General features: G+C 38.9%; 1 protein-coding gene across 1 annotated transcript; it reads left to right on the forward strand.

The window, feature by feature from the left end:
* The first annotated feature begins 8190 nt into the window (after positions 1-8190).
* Positions 8191-17774, forward strand: LOC107770570 (putative E3 ubiquitin-protein ligase BAH1-like). Its single transcript, XM_016589891.2, has 6 exons — positions 8191-8642; positions 11050-11294; positions 11399-11647; positions 11728-11865; positions 17043-17101; positions 17255-17774. The coding sequence occupies exons 1-6, from the start codon at positions 8432-8434 to the stop codon at positions 17358-17360; spliced, it is 1008 nt and encodes a 335-aa protein (XP_016445377.1). The 5' UTR covers positions 8191-8431; the 3' UTR covers positions 17361-17774.
* The last annotated feature ends 327 nt before the right edge of the window (positions 17775-18101 follow it).

Genomic DNA, 18101 nt, shown 5'->3' on the forward strand with positions numbered 1-18101 from the left:
GAGCCAATGTGAGGCCGAGCTCCAGAAGACCTCAGAGGAGAGGAACGCTTTGAAACTCCTTTGCGGTCAAATGGAAAAGGATCTCAGGGACCTCCGGGCAGACTTGGCTAAGGCTCGTAAGGATGAGGCCGAGCTAGATAAGTAGGTAACTATCATTTTGAAAGAGTACGGTTTACTCGACCCAACTATGGAGGCTAACACTTCAGTATCTCAGTTGCAGCAAAAGCTGGAAAGGATCAAGCTGCTCCGAGGGGAAGTCGATCAAATTAAAGCTGACTGTGATCGATGGAAGGAGAACATGGACTGCCTTGTTGCGGAGAAAGAGGCTACTTTGGCCAAACTGGCATAGGCTGAGGCCTAACTTCGGGGAGCTAAAGATAAAAGTTTGGCCCAGTCCAAAAGGATCGACGAGCTCGAGGTCAAGCTTGTTGAGGCCAAGGCAGAGGTCGGGGAGACGAAGATCGTGGCTGACAAAACCATTGCCATATACTTGGACGATGCTGAGGCTACTCAAATGTAGCTAAGGGGGGCCTACGACCTAGAGAGACGGAGCAATGATTTGGCCAAGTGTCAATCCCGGAGGGAGACCCTCGAGGAAATCCACGCTCGAGTTTATGACCTCTCTGAAGAGATAACTCAAGCTAAGGCGCTTGAAGATGATGCCAGATTTCTCGTCTCCTCCTCCTCCGACGATGATGATGATGATGATGATGAAGGCCTCCAAGGCGGGTATGACAATAACGAGGGGCCGAAGGAGAAGCTGCTCTTGAGGGAGAAACCAGCCCCGGGCATAGTTAGGATTTTTTTCTTTTTCTTTTTGTAAGACCTCTGTCGGTCTCTTGTACATATCTTTTTTCAAATATATGAAAGAAAATTTCTCTTGAATACCTTCTCGATCTTTATATATATATTTTTTCCCTTGTAAAATTTTAGCACAATCTTGTGCTTTGAACGTTCAAGACTTTGTCTCGGGTGGCTTCCTCGAAGTTACCATGGTCGAGTTCGAATAAGGTTCGAAATTTGAGGCATAGACCCTTAAGGGTTTGTGTCGGATAATGGTGAGTCCCCAAGCCATAATCAAGTTATTGTTTATTTGGGCTCGGGATAATCGAACCCTTGGGTTTGGATTAAGTGAGAACAAGATCTCGAACTCTAAGTGTATTTGACCTTAGGCTCTTTTAGATTGGGCCATTATGGCCTCTAAAAGATGGTTACTATTCCCCTTTTTGGCTTTAAAATACTTAGTGAAAATTTCTTTATGCCTTAGCATGTATGTTTTACCCATTGGGTTTTCTTAAGGGTTCGATGTCGATTGAAACCCTTATATTTTTTGTGCCTTAGCATGTTTGTGTTAAGATAATTTTGATACCTCTTAAGGTTTTTTAAGGGTTGATTTTATCGAAGCCCTTTTATTATTTGTCGAGGGTATCCTTTTTTAACCGGCTTTTCAAAGAACTCGAAGGCCTATTTTGATTGTGGGGTTCGGACGTCTCTGAGCCGCATTAATTTGGCCATAGCCTTTGGGTATGCCTCTTGGGCTTATTCCCCAATAACACTTCGAACTTGTTCGAGGTGTTAGTTCCCGAGAAAGATTGACTTAGCCTATAGATCGAGGGGAGCCTCTTCAAATTTGGATAACTCGAATATGTTGACTGTCAATGACAGTTCCCGGGTGTTCGAGGTATATTTACGCTTGGCCCTTGAGCAATTTTTCACAAAATCATAAGTATGAAGCTCGTATAATAACAAATTTTCTTTGAGACACAAAGTGTTTGATATAGAAAGAATGCTTCTTTGAATAATTCATACATGTGTACATGTTTTGCCATCGGGGCTCGACTAATCTATATGGACACGGTTCATTCGACCGTTTGGCATGACGTATTTTTCTCGAAAATATAACCCTCAAGGATGATGCCCCCCGGTATTCAAGGTTGATTGAAAATAAGACTTGGATACTGTTTAATTTTCCTCAGGTAGCACATAATTTTTGCCTCGCTAAAAACCTCGCCGGAAAAACCCATTTGGGAAAAAACCGATCTAAGGGAAAAAGAGTGAAACGCGTGCTTTAAAACCTAAGGTTTTCATTTTGAAGCATTTTTTTGACGTGTTCGATTGAACACCTGCAATAAGTTAGTATCAAATACAAATGGAAAAGGGAGAAAGCCATACCTTAACAATAATATCGTTTGAGTAGTGATAATTCCAATTGTTTGGCAATTGTTCGCCCTCCATTGTGCCAAGTTTGTAAGATCCCTTTCTGATGATACCGAGGACTCGATATGGTCCTTCCCAATTTGGGCCTAGTTTCCTTTCGTTTGGGTCTCAAGTATTGAGGGTGACATTCCTTAGAACTAAGTCCCCGATTCTGAAGTGGCGAAGGTTGGCTCTTCTATTGTAATATCTCTTGATTCTTTGCTTCTGTGCAGCCATCCGAAGAAGCGCAGCTTCTCATTTTTCATCCAATAGTTTGAGGCTATTATTCACAGCCTCATGATTTGATTCTTCCATTGCATGTCGAAATCTGGCACTAGGTTCCCCGACCTCGACTAGAATTAAGACCTCGGGGCCATATACTAAGGAGAACGGGGTTGCCCCTGTGCTGGACTTCGATGTCATTCGATATGCCCAAAGGACTTCGGGTAGAACTTCTCTCCATTTCCCCTTAGCATCGTTCAACCTTTTCTTTAAGTTTTGAATGATAGTCTTGTTCGTCGATTCGGCCTGTCCGTTTCCGCTTGGGTGATACAACGTCGATGAGATCCTCTTTATTTTGTATTCTTCGAGGAACTCTGTTGCCTTACTGCCGATGAATTGCTTTCCGTTGTCGCATACAATTTCGGCAGGTATCCCTAATCGACACATGATATAGTCCCAGATGAAGTCTATAACTTCTTTTTCTCTGACCTTCTCGAAGGCCTGTGCTTCAACCCATTTAGAAAAATAGTAAGTCATAAACAAAATGAATTTAGCTTTACCTGGGGCCGTTGGTAGAGGGCCAACGATATCCCTCCCCCATTTCATGAATGTCCATGGGGATAGGACTGAATGAAGTTGCTCTCCGGGCTGTTGGATCATCGGTGCAAACATTTGACATTTATCACATTTTCAAACAAACTCTTTAGTGTCTTTTTCCATGCTATCCCAGTAGTACCCTGCTCTGATGATTTTATGAATCAAAGATTCAACACCGGAGTGGTTCCCACAAGTGCCTTTATGGACCTCTCGTAAAACATAATCGGTGTCCCCCGGCCCTAGACATACCGTTAATGGTATGTCGAATGTCCTTCTGTATAATGCTCCATCTTCATCTAATGTGAATTGAGCAGCTTTGGTCTGAAGGGCCCTCGATTCTTTAGGGTCCAAGGGGAGCTTTCCATTCTTCAAATATTCGATAAATTTATTCCTCCAATCCCGGGTCAAGCTTGTAGAGTTTATTTCGGCATGACCTTCCTCTATTACAGATCTCAATAGTTGGACGATAGTCCCCGGGCTGATCTCGTCTTCCTCGACTGATGACCCAAAATTTGCAAGTGCATCGGCCTTACCGTTTTGTTCTCGAGGTGCATGGTTTAAAGTCCACTCCTTGATGCGATGCAAAGTTACCTGTAGCTTGTCCAAATACCTTTGCATTCTATCCTTTCGGACTTTGAAGCTTTTATTTACTTGGTTCACCATCAATAAAGAGTCATACTTGGCTTCAATGACTTCTGCCCCCAAGCTTTTAGCTAGCTCGAGACCTGCAATCATGGCCTCATACTCGGACTCATTGTTAGTCAACCTAGAAGTTTTTTTAGACTGCCTAATAGTGCTACCTATGGGTGGTTTTAAAACGATGCCTAGCCCGGACCCCTTCACATTAGAAGCACTATCAGTGAAAAGGGTCCATACCCCCGACGATGTGCCCGATTTTAACAAGAGTTCCTTTTCAACTTCGGGCATGAGGATTGGCGTTAAATCGGCCACGAAGTTTGCTAAAATTTGAAACTTGATGGCCGTACGGGGTTGATACTCAATATCGTACCCACTGAGTTCAACGGCCCATTTGGCCAATCGACCCGAAATTTTGGGCTTGTGCAATATATTACGAAGTGGGTAAGTACACACATATATGGTGACATTGAAAGTATGATTTTAACTTTCTAGAAGCGCTTATATGTGCAAGTGATAATTTCTCTAAGTGTGGATATCCAATTTCTACTTCTCCTAAGGTTCGGCTTACATAGTAAACGGGAAATTGTGTACCTTGGTATTCTCGAACTAGGACACTACTTACCGCGATTTTTGATACCGCCAAGTATAAGTAAAGTTTCTCATCTGCCTTCGGAATGTGGAGCAGTGGTGGGCTCGATAAATATTGCTTTAATCCCTCTAATACTTGTTGGCACTCCTGGGTCCAGGTGAAATCGTTCTTCTTTTTTAGTAAATAGAAGAATCTGTGGCTTCGATCCGATGACCTCGAGATAAATCGGCCTGAAGTAGCTATCCGTCCAGTCAGCCTCTGCATGGTTTTTATATTGTCCATGATGGTGATGTCTTCGATGGCCTTGATTTTATCGGGGTTGATCTCGATCCCCCGATTATATACCATGAAGCCTTGGAATTTGCTCGAACCGACTCTGAAAGCACATTTCTCGGGGTTGAGTTTTATGTTATATTTCCTCAAAATCTCGAACGTTTCCTGCAAATAAGCCAAATGGTCCTCTGCGCGCAGGGAGTTAACTAGCATGTTATCAATATAAACTTCCATTGACTTACCTATTTGTTCTTCGAACATCTTATTTAGTATACGTTGGTAAGTAGCTCCTACATTTTTTAGCCCGAAGGGTATTACATAATAATAATATGTTCCATACTTGGTGATAAATAAGGTCTTTCCCTGGTCTCCCGGGTTCATCTAAATTTGATTGTACCTGGAATAGGCAACGAGAAAGGTAAGGATCTCGTGGTCAGCCGTGGCATCGATCATGCGATCAATGTTAGGCAGTGGAAAAGAGTCTTCAGGGCATGTCTTGTTCAAATCCTTGTAATCTACACACATTCTAAGTTTGTTCCCTTTCTTAGGGACTACGACTACATTAGCTAACCATTCTGGATATTTCACCTCCCGACGCCCATCACGAGTCACATGGGCAGCCCCGCCAGGTAGAATAGTTGTGATATCCCCGGTAGGACATCTATTTCTCAATTCTATAAACTGGTAAGCTCCATTTTTTATGGGACCTCAATTGTTTGATGAGCTAAGCCTAAGCGACATATAAGTCAAAACCTAGCCTGAGACCTAAAAAAGAAAGGTCAAAATCCATCCCACCTGCCCTTTTGCAAAGAAAAAGTCCCTTGCTTTTCAATCAAAACGATTTCATAACCATAAAGAAAGACCTCTCTTTCGGGATAAGTCCTATCCCTGGACCCTATTATGAGAAGTTTAGTTACCTCGTCCTTTGTGAATGCATGATTTACTTCGGACTAAGGCCTTCTATTCTGTTTCACCGGTTTGAACCTGAGGTCAAGGCTTAGCCGATATGTTGTTATCTCCGATGGGATCCCTATCATGTCTAAATGGTACCAAACAAAACAATCTATGTTATCAATAAGAAATCGAATAAGTTTTCTCCTAAGTTCGGGGGTTAACCCTGTTCCCAAGTATACCTTTCGTTCGGGTAGTGTCACGACCCGGACTTCCCACTCTTGGGAGTCGTGATGACACCTACTCATGAAAGCTAGGCAAACCAAGTATTATATATCTTATTACCCTTTTTCTTAACCTTTTAACAATTTTAAATCAACATGCGATCAACAGCGAAATAATAATAATAATTAAAGAAATGCGGAAGACGAAATTTGATAACTTAGTCAAATACTAATACGAAAAATGCAAAACACATCTCTATCCAGAACTGGTATCATAATATCACGGACCATCTACGAATACTACAAACAATTGTCTAAAAAGAAAGATACAACTCTGAAGTCATTGAAAACATAATATAAAAGATAGAAGGGGACGCCAAGGCCTGCGGACGTCTGCAGGACTACCTCAGGTCTCCACTGCACTGAAGGCAGCAACCACTCTAAGGTCCAAAAGGTCCGGTACCGAGATCTGTACATAGTGCAGAGTGTAGTATTAGCACAATCGACCCCATGTGCTGGTAAGTGTCGAGCCTAACCTCGGCGAAGTAGTGACGAGGATAGGACAAGACTACCAAATAAACCTGTAGAGTTAAATCATATACGACAAGTAATAATAACGGGAACTAGCAGTTAAAGATGGGAAGGGGAACATGCTATGGGGGAATATCAATTACCAACAGTAACTCAGGAGAAAAGCATAAAGAACATTTTAAAGTTCGCATTAGTAATAATAAGGAAACAGTAACAAATCAATATCCACTATTATTCTTTATTGTTGCGGCACGCAACTCGATCCAAATCATATAACACTGTTGCGGCGTGCAACCCGATCCAATCATATCTCACTGTTGCGGCGTGCAACTCGACCCCTCCTGTCCTCCCTTATTACTCCATGTTGCGGCATGCAACCCGATCCCATATAATATTGTTGCGGCATGCAACCCGATCCCAATATACAATTCAACACCAATCACAAAAGAATCCAGCAAGGGAACAATAAGGAACAACAATATCCTGGCAAGGGAATCAACAATGAGAATAAATACATCCCGACAAGGAAACCAACAATAAGAATTAAATAGGTCCCGACAAGGGAATCATCTATAACCAAACTTGTACCAACATTTAACTTCACAAATGAAACCTCAACTGGAACCAATACTCAATCGTAAACAATTACCATGAGAATAATCATAATTCTTGCCCAACACGGAGAATCAACAACTTAGACATTTGTAGTACTTATTAAGAAACCCAACGATTACAATTTAAGACTCACGGACATGCTTGACAACGACGTATAGGTACTCATCACCACACCTATACGTCGTACACTACACTAGCACATAGCAAATAAAGCACAATACTTATTCCCTCAAGCTAAGGTTAGACCAAACACTTACGTCAAACTTTCACGGCCAACTCAAATAGAACTGAAACATCTCTACTAATTGATTTAATCCAATACCAATTGATAAATAAGGAATTAAATAGATAAATTGGAGAATGAAATAAGTCAAACCAGTACACAAGCTAAATCTCGACCTTGACCTATGACAGTCTCGGGGCGGGATAGCAAATTATAAGACAACTGTGATGAACAGTAAGCAAGAAAGTGATGAACATATATTTCTTATCAATGAACCGTCTGTTACAAATGAATGGACTCCCCTTTATATAATAGGGGTGTCCTAAATAAGGTACACTTCTAATTATAGTAGGAAATCATATTGGGCAGCTGTCTAACCGCTAAGGACCAACCCGTTCCGAAATTTACGTAGTGATCTTCAGGTTGTTACGGGTATCTCGCTATTTCTGTTACTAAATCATAACAGTATTATCTCAAAGTAGGCCTTCTTCCAACCTCCTCAAATGATATCGACCTCGACCTCGATATTGGAAAGGAGCTTCGACCCCGAGCTCGACGTCCTGGCCTCCCGACGTGGTATCACTTTTTCCATCGAAGAACGAAATCGGGTAGCCCTGATTTCCACCGTATACACCCATTCCTTCCCATAAAGTTTTCTCCCTACCCATTTATTTTTATCCAAGCCAAGCCGAGCCAAGCCGAACCAAGCCAAATCAAGCTACGCTAGGTTAGGTAATTAGTTTTAAATGGATAGATATATATATCATAAATAGTTTTTAAATGGGTTGAGAAGTGTAATTATTTTAAGCTCAATGGGTATTTTGCGCAAATTGCTCATGTATTTGCTCTGTATGTTGTATAATTTTGGGCTATACAATTATATATAAGTAAAAACAAATATAGTAAAATTGCACTATTATATAATACTAATAAGATATAACATGTGAAATTGAATAATTCAAAGGTATGCAATGTATATATGTGCTGAAATTTTATAAATATTTTTATCTAAATAAGTATGAATTATGATATTTTCTAAAATAAATATTCTCGAGTTATTATTTTGACTGCAAGAACATTTCCTTAATTTCTCCAAAAAAAGTAAAAGTAACAGAAATAAAAACACATGCATGACTTGTGATATTTGCCACCGCGTGCACGACATGCAACAAGCTGTTTCTTGGTTTCCCTGCTATACATAAAGACCTAAATTTAACGAATAACGAGCTAAGCTTGCCCGCGGCTACACGCCAATATTTGAAACCAAAGAAAAGATTCTCAGATTACCATAACCCCACCCCCTATTTATTTACCAATCCACAACAAAGATATTCATGATCTTCAATTTGTGTGGAATTGGAAATTTCTGAATTAATCGGGTTGGGTCTGAGAAGAATAAGAAGAAGATATTGTTAAGGATTTAATTTAAGCATGAAGTTTGGAGAAACTTTTATGGAATATCTGCAGGGCGATCAAGGGAAAGTTTCGGACAAATATTCGCCGCATGTTGAATACAAAAGGCTGAAGAAGGTTCTCAAGAGTTGCAGAGCTTGTAGGGCTTCCGCTCTAAAGGAATCCAATTCTATTAATGGAGAAGAAGATGATCATGAAACTTCGAATTGCCAATTCGAGTCTTGCCAATGTACGTATTGTCCTTTTTCCTCCCCTTTTTAATTTGAGGGTAAATTTTATATTCAGGGACTTTGGGGGTTGGAGGATGTCTTTTGTGGATCAAAAAGCACTTGCATTAATATAGGAGTTATACCTAGTAAGCTTCCGAATTTGCTTTTATGGTTTACCCATTCCGGTATTCCGTATGGTGAGAATATATAATAAATTGGATATTTGCCTGAGATGAGGTTAAATGGAGCGATATGATCAAGGATGATTCATAAAGCTTCAGAAATGTCTAATCTCACATATTTGACTATAATTTTGTAGCCGTGAACTGGTTACATTGAACTTAGGAGGTGTTAAGTTGGCTGAACCTTTGCACTCATGTTTAACAGCTCCATCTATTTCAACACATGCTATACGAGGTGTTTCAAAATAAAAATCTGGAACCTTTACTTCGTACAAAATTTAGGGAGAAATTCATGGGCGGCAGATTGTTTTCTTTTATATGTTGGAAAGTATAAACAGGGGCAGTATTTTTGAGTTATGTACGATAGTGAAAAAGAGAAAGGAAATGATAGGAACAAGATATAAAAATTACACATTCGATACCTCCAAAAGGAGGAAACCAGAGGCAATTTTTATGTGAAGTATGAAATTGCAGCTGATAGCTCAACCAATACTAGCTTAACTTGGCCAACTTAAGATTATGGCTAGTGGAGAATATTCTCTTTGTACAAAGTATCTGTGTGCATCGAGTGAGGCCCTACGTAGAAAAAGCAGAAGGACAATCATATAGTTGTAATCTATAGATTAGATAAAGCAGAACTTCCCATTAAAATTAGGCAAGTAGTCATATATAGCAATACTTAATATGAAGTCTATTTCATGAGAATAGACCCATCGTTGAGCTCTATAGTCTATACTTAGGATAATTGCAACGTCCTCTAAAGGTCTTGAGAGAAGGAATAAGTTAGGTGCATTTTTGTGTATAGCTGTAGATATGGCCCTACACTTTTGCGGGTTTTATCGTGGCTTTTCTTGAGGCTGTTAGGGATGTTGCCAGTTAGATCTTAAATGACTATTTTGAGAAGAAATTGTCTCGAAAGACCTGTAATCTCTTGGAATCAATGCTGACTTAGCGAAAGAAAGGACACGATAAGGAAGAGAAGATGTATATAGGCGAAATTAGTCGGGAATATGTTTTAGTCATATTAATTCATTTACTTTAGGCCATATACTTCATAGGAGTTTTTCGCGCTATTAGAGATTCTTATGTTGGTAGGTAATATAGAGAACCTTTAGTAATTTTTATTTTTATTTTACTTTGTATAGTGTTTTGGTCTGAGATGAAGGGAAAACATGGTCAGTGAGGATTCATATAGTCGACCCCAATTTGTTTGCCACTGAGGGGTAGTTGTTGTTTTTGTGAGTGTCAGGAAAGATTTATCACCTCTACTTTGATCTGGCCTTTTCAGCGGTAACTCAATTTCCATAAGAATAATGATAAGACCTACCAACCTTGTTATTAGCATCTTAAAGATTGCGACCCAGGTGTTGCCTTTTAGATTGTGTTTGATACTAGAGGGTATTACGACATTGGGTTCAGACAGATTTTGTGTTATGCAGGCAGAAACCTGATGCGTCATGGTTGATAATGAATTGGCGGATAATATTAGGAGCACAGATGATTCAACTGTTTTATTCAAACTGGACTTTGAGAATGCCTGTGAGAGGGGTAACCTTCACCAATATCCAAAAACTATCTTGGAAAATGAAAGCCTGACGAACAATTTATTCTTAGGAATTACTAAAATATCCCCTAAACTAGGTGTTAAATAAGCTTGGACCAAAATTAGTCTTCTTTTTGGTTTCTTCTCGCTCTGAGCCTTGACTTTCTTCCTTCAAACATCCATTTGAGCATATTGTAAATCTTATGTCTTCCTTCCAAGCTCTTTTGAAACACTCCAAACTCTTGATGTTAAGATGGAAGCCTCCACTATCATGAGTGCCACTTGTGCATCTTCAGGAATTAAAATCATTTTTTAGAAAGCATTATTATCTAAATTATTTTTTAGAAAGCATTCATATCTTTTTCGCTGTCAATGTACAAGTTATAACAGGTAGTATTGTGTGTATTCAGCAGTGAGCATTGTAAGAGCATTTGCTGCATTGGTATATCCACAAATAGGATCTTGTTGCAGTTAGTAATGAGTATTTTGGACTCAAATTTTCTTTTTCTTCTATTTTCATTACATTTTGCAGATTCTTTTTCATTCATTTTAGTTTATACCTTAAGATAGCATTTCTTTTCGCTAGTTTTGCGGGATCTATATACTTTCCTTTTAAATTTTTGGATACCTTTTACATTTAACATGCTTCATTTGATTCTCCTCTGCAACAGCCTTTAACTATGAACTTTTGAATTCTTCTAGTGTGTGATCAGAAGTTCTTTTCTGAATTGAAGAAGGAGGCTTCTGATATTGCTGGTTGCTTCAGTTCTAGAGTGAGAAGACTTCTCCAACTTCATACTGCTCCCGGTATGCAAAAGTACCTGGTAACCTTGCGTCAATGTTTCAAGAATGATCAGCAAGCCATGATGCAAGAGTGCCAAATATTAATTGAATATGCAATGATGAATGCTATTGCTATGCAAAAGATCCTTAAGAAATATGATAAAGTAAGTGACAGTTTCATGTGTCATGTTTTTCTTGAGCAGCAGTTTGATGTGAAACCTTTTTTCACTTTATTCTTTTCTTTTTAAACGGGCACATCTCTATGCAGGTTCATTGCTCGGTGAATGGGAGGAACTTTAAATCGAAGATGCGTGCTGAACGCCTAGAGATTCTACAATCACCATGGTTGATTGAACTAGGGGCTTTATATTTGAATTTCAATGAATCAAATGGTGGGAAGTCTAATGAGCTTTTCAGTCAATTTTCTTGCAATCTCAGTGATACAGAGCCTATTATGACTTTGATGTTTCCAGATTCTGTAAAACTAGAGTACGATCTGACTTGTCCAATCTGCTTGGTAAGCAATTCACTTGATAAAACCATGATATTTGTATCCTTTCCTTGGCATGATATCACTCACTTGTTCATGAATTCTAGGATATGGTCTTCAATCCATACGCTTTAGGCTGTGGGCATCTTTTCTGCAAATCTTGTGCTTGCTCTGCAGCTTCTGTGATGATTTTCCAAGGTATTAAGGCTGCAAGTAAGGAGTCAAAATGTCCAGTTTGCAGAGAGGTAACCTTTTCTTTGCACTATTGTACAATCTTGTTTCTCAGTAGTTTTTCCTGTCACTTTGAGGGCATATATTGCACAGTAGCATCATTACTTAATTGTAGAATGCAACACTAACTATGCATGTATGTATATGTGTGTGTGTATATATATATATATGGCATCTTTTGTAACAAACTCCGGAATCTAGCAAATGCAGAAAGAGAAAAACATGAACCAAGATACGGATTTGGCGAATGCAAAATACTGTCGGGAAAAAATAATAATCCTGCCCAGGAATAATATCCACGGCTAATAATAATAACACAAGAGAGTAACAACGACACCAACTCTTTTATTGGGGTAAAATACAATACCCGAGCGGAGCAATATAACTACTATAATATTACAACTTGGTAGTGTCAAGAGACTACTACAATTTTTAAAGAAATAACACTCTTTATTTAAAGACACCTCACTATAATATTACTACCACTCACTATTTATCTCACAGACAACAATCTGTGGACTACTCTCATTGCTTTGCTTTCTGCTTAGCTTATCTCGTTTTTTTGGAGTATCTTCAATGAGGAGCGAATAGCTCCTTTTATAGGCACAATTTTCACCTACCCAACCAATCTGATTGGTTCAAAATTTACAAAGTCCAGCTGCCCAAACTTTTGCAAATTTTTCAGCCTCCTATTTTGTCTTCTCCAACTTTACCACATTTTTCTTTATTTAGTAGGTGAGGGATGGACCCCACAAATCTCTCCCTTAATTTTGATTTTTTTTCTTCAATCCAAGTCTTGTTCTCAATCTCTGAAAATCTTCAAACTTGAGAGGCTTTGTAAAAATGTCTGCAACTTGATCATGAGACTTCACATATTTGAGCTCGACTTCCTTCTTGGCAATGTACTCTCTGATGAAGTGATATCTTGTATCTATATGCTTGCTTCGATCGTGATACACCGGATTCTTGGCAAGTGCCTGTGTAGATTTTTTATCAATACAAATCTCTATAGCCTCAATTTGTGGCAAATTGAGCTCCTTCAATAATCTTCTTAGCCAAATAGCATGACAGATACATGATATTGCTGATATATATTCCGCTTCACAAGTCGAGAGAGTAATTATGGACTGTTTCTTTGAGCTCCAAGAAATAACAGAATCACCCAAGAAAAATACAAAATCAATTGTACTTTTTCTATCATCAATATCTCCCGCATAATCACTATCACAATATCCCACGAGGTTGAAAAATAACCCAAAGTCGATCGTACCTTTTAGGTAACGAAGAATTCTTCTAGTGATCTTCAAGTGAGTGGAGGTAGGAGCTTCCATGAACCGGCTTACTACTCCAACTGCAAAGAGTATATCTGGCCTGGTACAATTCAAGTACCTCAAACTTCCACAAGACTTTTGAAAAATGTGGGATCCACTTTTTCGCCTTCATCAAACTTGGACAATTTTGTCCCACTTTCCATCGGTGTGTTCACGGGGTTGCAATCGAGCATGTTGAACTTCTTCAATATCTCTTTTGTATAGCTTTCTTGAGAGATAAAAATTCTATCCTTCATCTGCTTCACTTCTAGGCCCAAGTAGTATGACATGAGCCCTACGTCCGTCATCTCGAACTCACGAGACAAATTCAACATCGCGACTTACCACCACCTTGCCACTGCTTGGGTTGTATAACTTGTAGCCTTTTGAACTCGTATCATAGCCAACAAACACATGCTTGACATTTCGATCGTCAAGCTTTGCTCCCCTTGATGTGGCACATGAGCATAGGCTATGCTTCCAAAGATTCTCAAGTGCTTTACACTTGGCTTTCTTCCACTCCATGCTTCTTGAGGGGTTTGATCTCTAATATTCCTTGTTGGGGACCTGTTGTTCAAATAAACTGCACAAGAAACAGCTTCGGCCCAAAATTCCTTGGGCATACTTTTAGCTTTCAACATACATCTAGCCATATTAAGAATCGTTCGATTCTCTCTCAGCAACTCCATTTTGTTGGGGTGAATAAGGTACCGTTAGAGGGCGACGAATTCCATGAGACTGACAGAAGTCATTAAAATCTTTTGAAGTGAATTCGCCTCCTCTATCGGACCTTAAAGCTTTAATTTCATAGCCACTTTCTTTCTCCACAAGTACTTTGAAATTTTTAAAAGTAGCAAAAGCTTCAGATTTTTGGCTTAAGAAATAAACCCAAGTCTTTCTACTAAAGTCATCAATGAAAAGTAGAAAGTATTTACTTTTACCAAAGGAGGGTGGATTGATTGGTCCACACACATCAGTATGAACAAGCTGGAGCGGCTTGGTTGATCTTGACATGGCCTCCTTTGGAAAACTCCTCCTTGCATGTTTTCCAAGAAGACAAGCTTCACACAATTGATTAGGATGGTTGATTGATGGTATCCCATGCACCATGTTCTTTTCTCCTATTGATTTGAGTGCTTCAAAATTCAAGTGCCCAAATCGCATGTGCCAACACCATGATTCATCTTGTATATTAGCCTTCAAACACTTTGCATCAATTGTTTTAAGATCCAGAGAAAATAATCTATTCTTTGCCATATGCACTTTAGCAATTAGAATTCCACTTGAATCTCTAAGCCAAAGATGCATATTTTTCATGTGGATGTCATATTCCTTTTCAAGAAGTTGGCCCAAACTCAAAATATTACTTTTTAATTTTGGCACATAATAAACATCTTGAATTAGCTTGTGACTACCATCTTTACAGGAGATCAGAATCGTACCTATCCCTTCGATTTGAACCTTTGAGGTATCTCCAAAGGACACATTACTTCTCACCGTTTTATTGATCTCCACAAACTTCTCTTTGCATCCACACATATGATTGCTTGCTCCATTATCCAAATACCACGAGCTGCAATCATCTCTGTCTTCTTCCTTGAGTGCCATCAACAATGTTGACTCATCTTCTTCTTTCTTGTTATCAACAAGGTTAGCTTTGTCTTCAATATTGCTACGACATTCCCAAGAGTAATGGCCAAATTTATGACAATTATAACACTCAAATTTTGATTTGTCATACCTTTGTCCATTATTTTCTTGGTAATAGCCACGTCCTCTTCCTCCTTTATATCTACGACCACGACCTCTGAATGTTTGGTGGATTTTAACTTCATTGTTGAAGTTGTTACCATTACTTCTTCCTCCTCCATGATCGCCACGGCCTCATCCTCGTCCGTTTCCTCGATAGCTTGTTTCACCTCCATAATCCTTGAAGGATGCCTGAGTTTTAAGAAGTTGTTCCAATGACACTTCTTGTCTCCTTTTGATATTTTCTTCGTGGGCCTATAAAGAACCCTCAAATTGCTCCACCGTCATAGAGTCTAAATCTTTTGACTCTTCAATAGCACACACCACAAAATCAAATTTAGGTGTTAAAGTGCGAAGGGTCTTTTCTACCACACGGACATCTTCTATGTCCTCCCCGTATCTTCTTAGTTGATTTACAACAGCCTTCACTTTTGAAAAATAATCCGAGATGCATTCGGATTCTTTCATTTTAAAGCTTCAAAATCAGCCCTTAGAGTTTGAAGTTTTACCTTCCTCACCTTGTAACTCCTTGAAGAGAATTTTGTAAAATCCTCCAAGCTTCCTTTAAGGTGGTAGCATCAGCCACCTTCTAAAACATGGCATCATCCAAACATTGGTGAATGAGCGTGAGGGCTTGTTGATCCTTCTTCCTTGTCTTTGCCAAGACCTCTTTTTCATTTTGAGGCAGAGATTCCTCATTATCGGGTTTTGCATACCCTCTGTCTACGATTTCCCATACATCCTGAGAGCCAAGAATGACTTTCATACGTAGACACCATTTCTCATAATTATCTTTTGTGAGATGGGGTACTGAAAAGATAGCAGACCATTATTTGCCATGACTCTGATACCACGTTGTTGGGAAAAAATAACAATCCCGCCCAAGAATAATATCCACGACAAATAATAATAACACAAGAGAGTAACAACGACACCAACTCTTTTAATGGGGTAAAATACAATACCCGAGCGGAACAATATAACCACTATAATATTACAACTTGGTAGTGTCAAGAGACCACTACAATTTTGAAAGAAATAACACTCTTTATTTAAAGACATCCCACTATAATATTACTACCACTCATTATTTATCTCACAGACAACAATCTGTGGATTACTCTCATTGCTTTGCTTTCTGCTTAACTTCTCTCGTTTTTTTGGTGCGTCTTCAATGAGGAATGAATAGCTCTTTTTATAGGCACAATTTTCACCTACCCAACCAATCTGATTGGTTCAAAATTTACAAAATCCAGCCGCCCAAACTTTTGCAAATTTTCCAGCCTCCTATTTTGTCTTCTCCAACTTTACCACATTTTCCTTTTTTAGCAGGTGAGGTATGGACCCCACAAATACCACTGGGAATTTCTGGTTTAGCCCACTTAAGGTTCTGGTATTCTTCATAGTGAAGCTCAATTTGATTTTTGAAAATCAGTTTTCAGTTAACCTCCCTGTATGAATATCGAAAGATATGCTGAAGTAGAATTTCTCTTTGATATTTTCTATCTTGCTAAGTTGATTCTGAGGGCAAGCATATCTTTCAGTTTGGAAAAGAACCATGAGAATCTCTTTGCAAAAACCTCTCAAGATGGTCTCAGTTTCGCATGCTAATTTAAAATGTATTTCCAGAAGAACGAGGTAGATATTCCTTTTACCACTCCACTATACAATAACGTTTCGTCCTATTGAGAGATTATTCCAATCATAACCACTTCCAGCATATCCTCCTCCGTCCTTTGTCACATGCTGCCGACCTCTCTGTCTAAAACCCAAAAACAAAAAAATTAAGATTTTTCTGTGGTAGAACATTTTCAATGGAAAATGGAATCAAACCTTACCAAAAATAAAAGTACTTTTATGTTGTCTGCTAGAAGTGGAGAAATCTGAAGCGTTGTCAAAAAGGTTTATTCAAGAGCCATCTTATACCAATATAGCAGAAAGAAATAATTGCTTAAACAGTACGCAGGAGTGTAGCTCTTCTGAGACATTAAAGAAATCATTCCACGTTGAACACTAAAGAACAATTTAAGTGGGAAATGAGAGGTGCACTCAAAGCTAGAGCAGAATAGTAAGTGGCTATCGGCTCCTGAGGAATGAATTAATCAGCATGTCCTCCTATTTTACTGTTGCAGGTTGGAACTTATGCTAATGCTGTGCATATGATGGAATTAGATTTGCTTCTGAAGAAAAGGTCTGTAACATAGAGTAATGGAGTATATATTTTTTCCTTATCAACAGAGATGGTTCATTTTCTTATTCCTATTCATACTCAACTTTTACAAAAGGGGATTACGTTTTTAAATTCTTAGCTTATAATGTGTGTGACGATTGTTTGAATTTTCAGATATAAGCAGTATTGGAAGCAAAGACATGCTTCTGAACGAGCTGAATCAGTGAAGCAATCGAGGCAGTACTGGGATCTCCAAACGAGATATGTTATTGGTTATTAGATACTGTGTTCATTAATCTGATATCAGCTTTTGGCCGATTCATCTATCTTAACATAACAGCATATGAGCGCGATGGAGCAGTCTGGGGGATCTATTTTCTCTAAGCTCCAACTTTTTGAGGAAACAAAATCACTTCATCTGGACATTAGCAAATAATCACCATCTGGTCTTTTTGGTTCAATTTAGATGAATATTTCTTGACACTGCTAGGTTTCTGATTCCTAGATTATTGGAGTTTGCCAAAGTGGCTCGAATTCAGCATTGTGATTAGATGTTTTCCATGCCCTTTATTTGCAAATTTCTGAGACATCACAATGAGGAAAGCGGCAATTTTGAGTTGGATTTCAGATGTAACGTTAATCAGAGCCTTAATGAAGTTTATCCTTAAATATAATTCGTTTTTTCTGTCTCTTATATGTTTTCTTCTTTCCTTCATGCTATATAAAGTTTTCTCACTTGTCACAAGCTTGAAATTTTAGTCGAGATTTGCTGCCTTTAAACTTGCTGCTTGCGCTAAGTTTCATTTTGTAAAATCATGTGTCTGACTTCAATTCTTTCCCCTTCTCTTTTTTTTCCCATGACTTATCGCATATTTTGCTTGACAGATGCGGACTGAGACATAACTCCCAAAGGTTTTGCTAATTTCTCTAATCAAGCGTGCAACAATTCACACGTAAGATCATCGGCAGTGTGACCACTTACCAGTAGTCAGTAGACTACAAAGCCATCTACAAGTGTTGC

This window comes from Nicotiana tabacum, chromosome 22, assembly GCF_000715075.1.
Source record: "Nicotiana tabacum cultivar K326 chromosome 22, ASM71507v2, whole genome shotgun sequence".
NCBI classification, from domain to species: Eukaryota; Viridiplantae; Streptophyta; class Magnoliopsida; order Solanales; family Solanaceae; genus Nicotiana; species Nicotiana tabacum.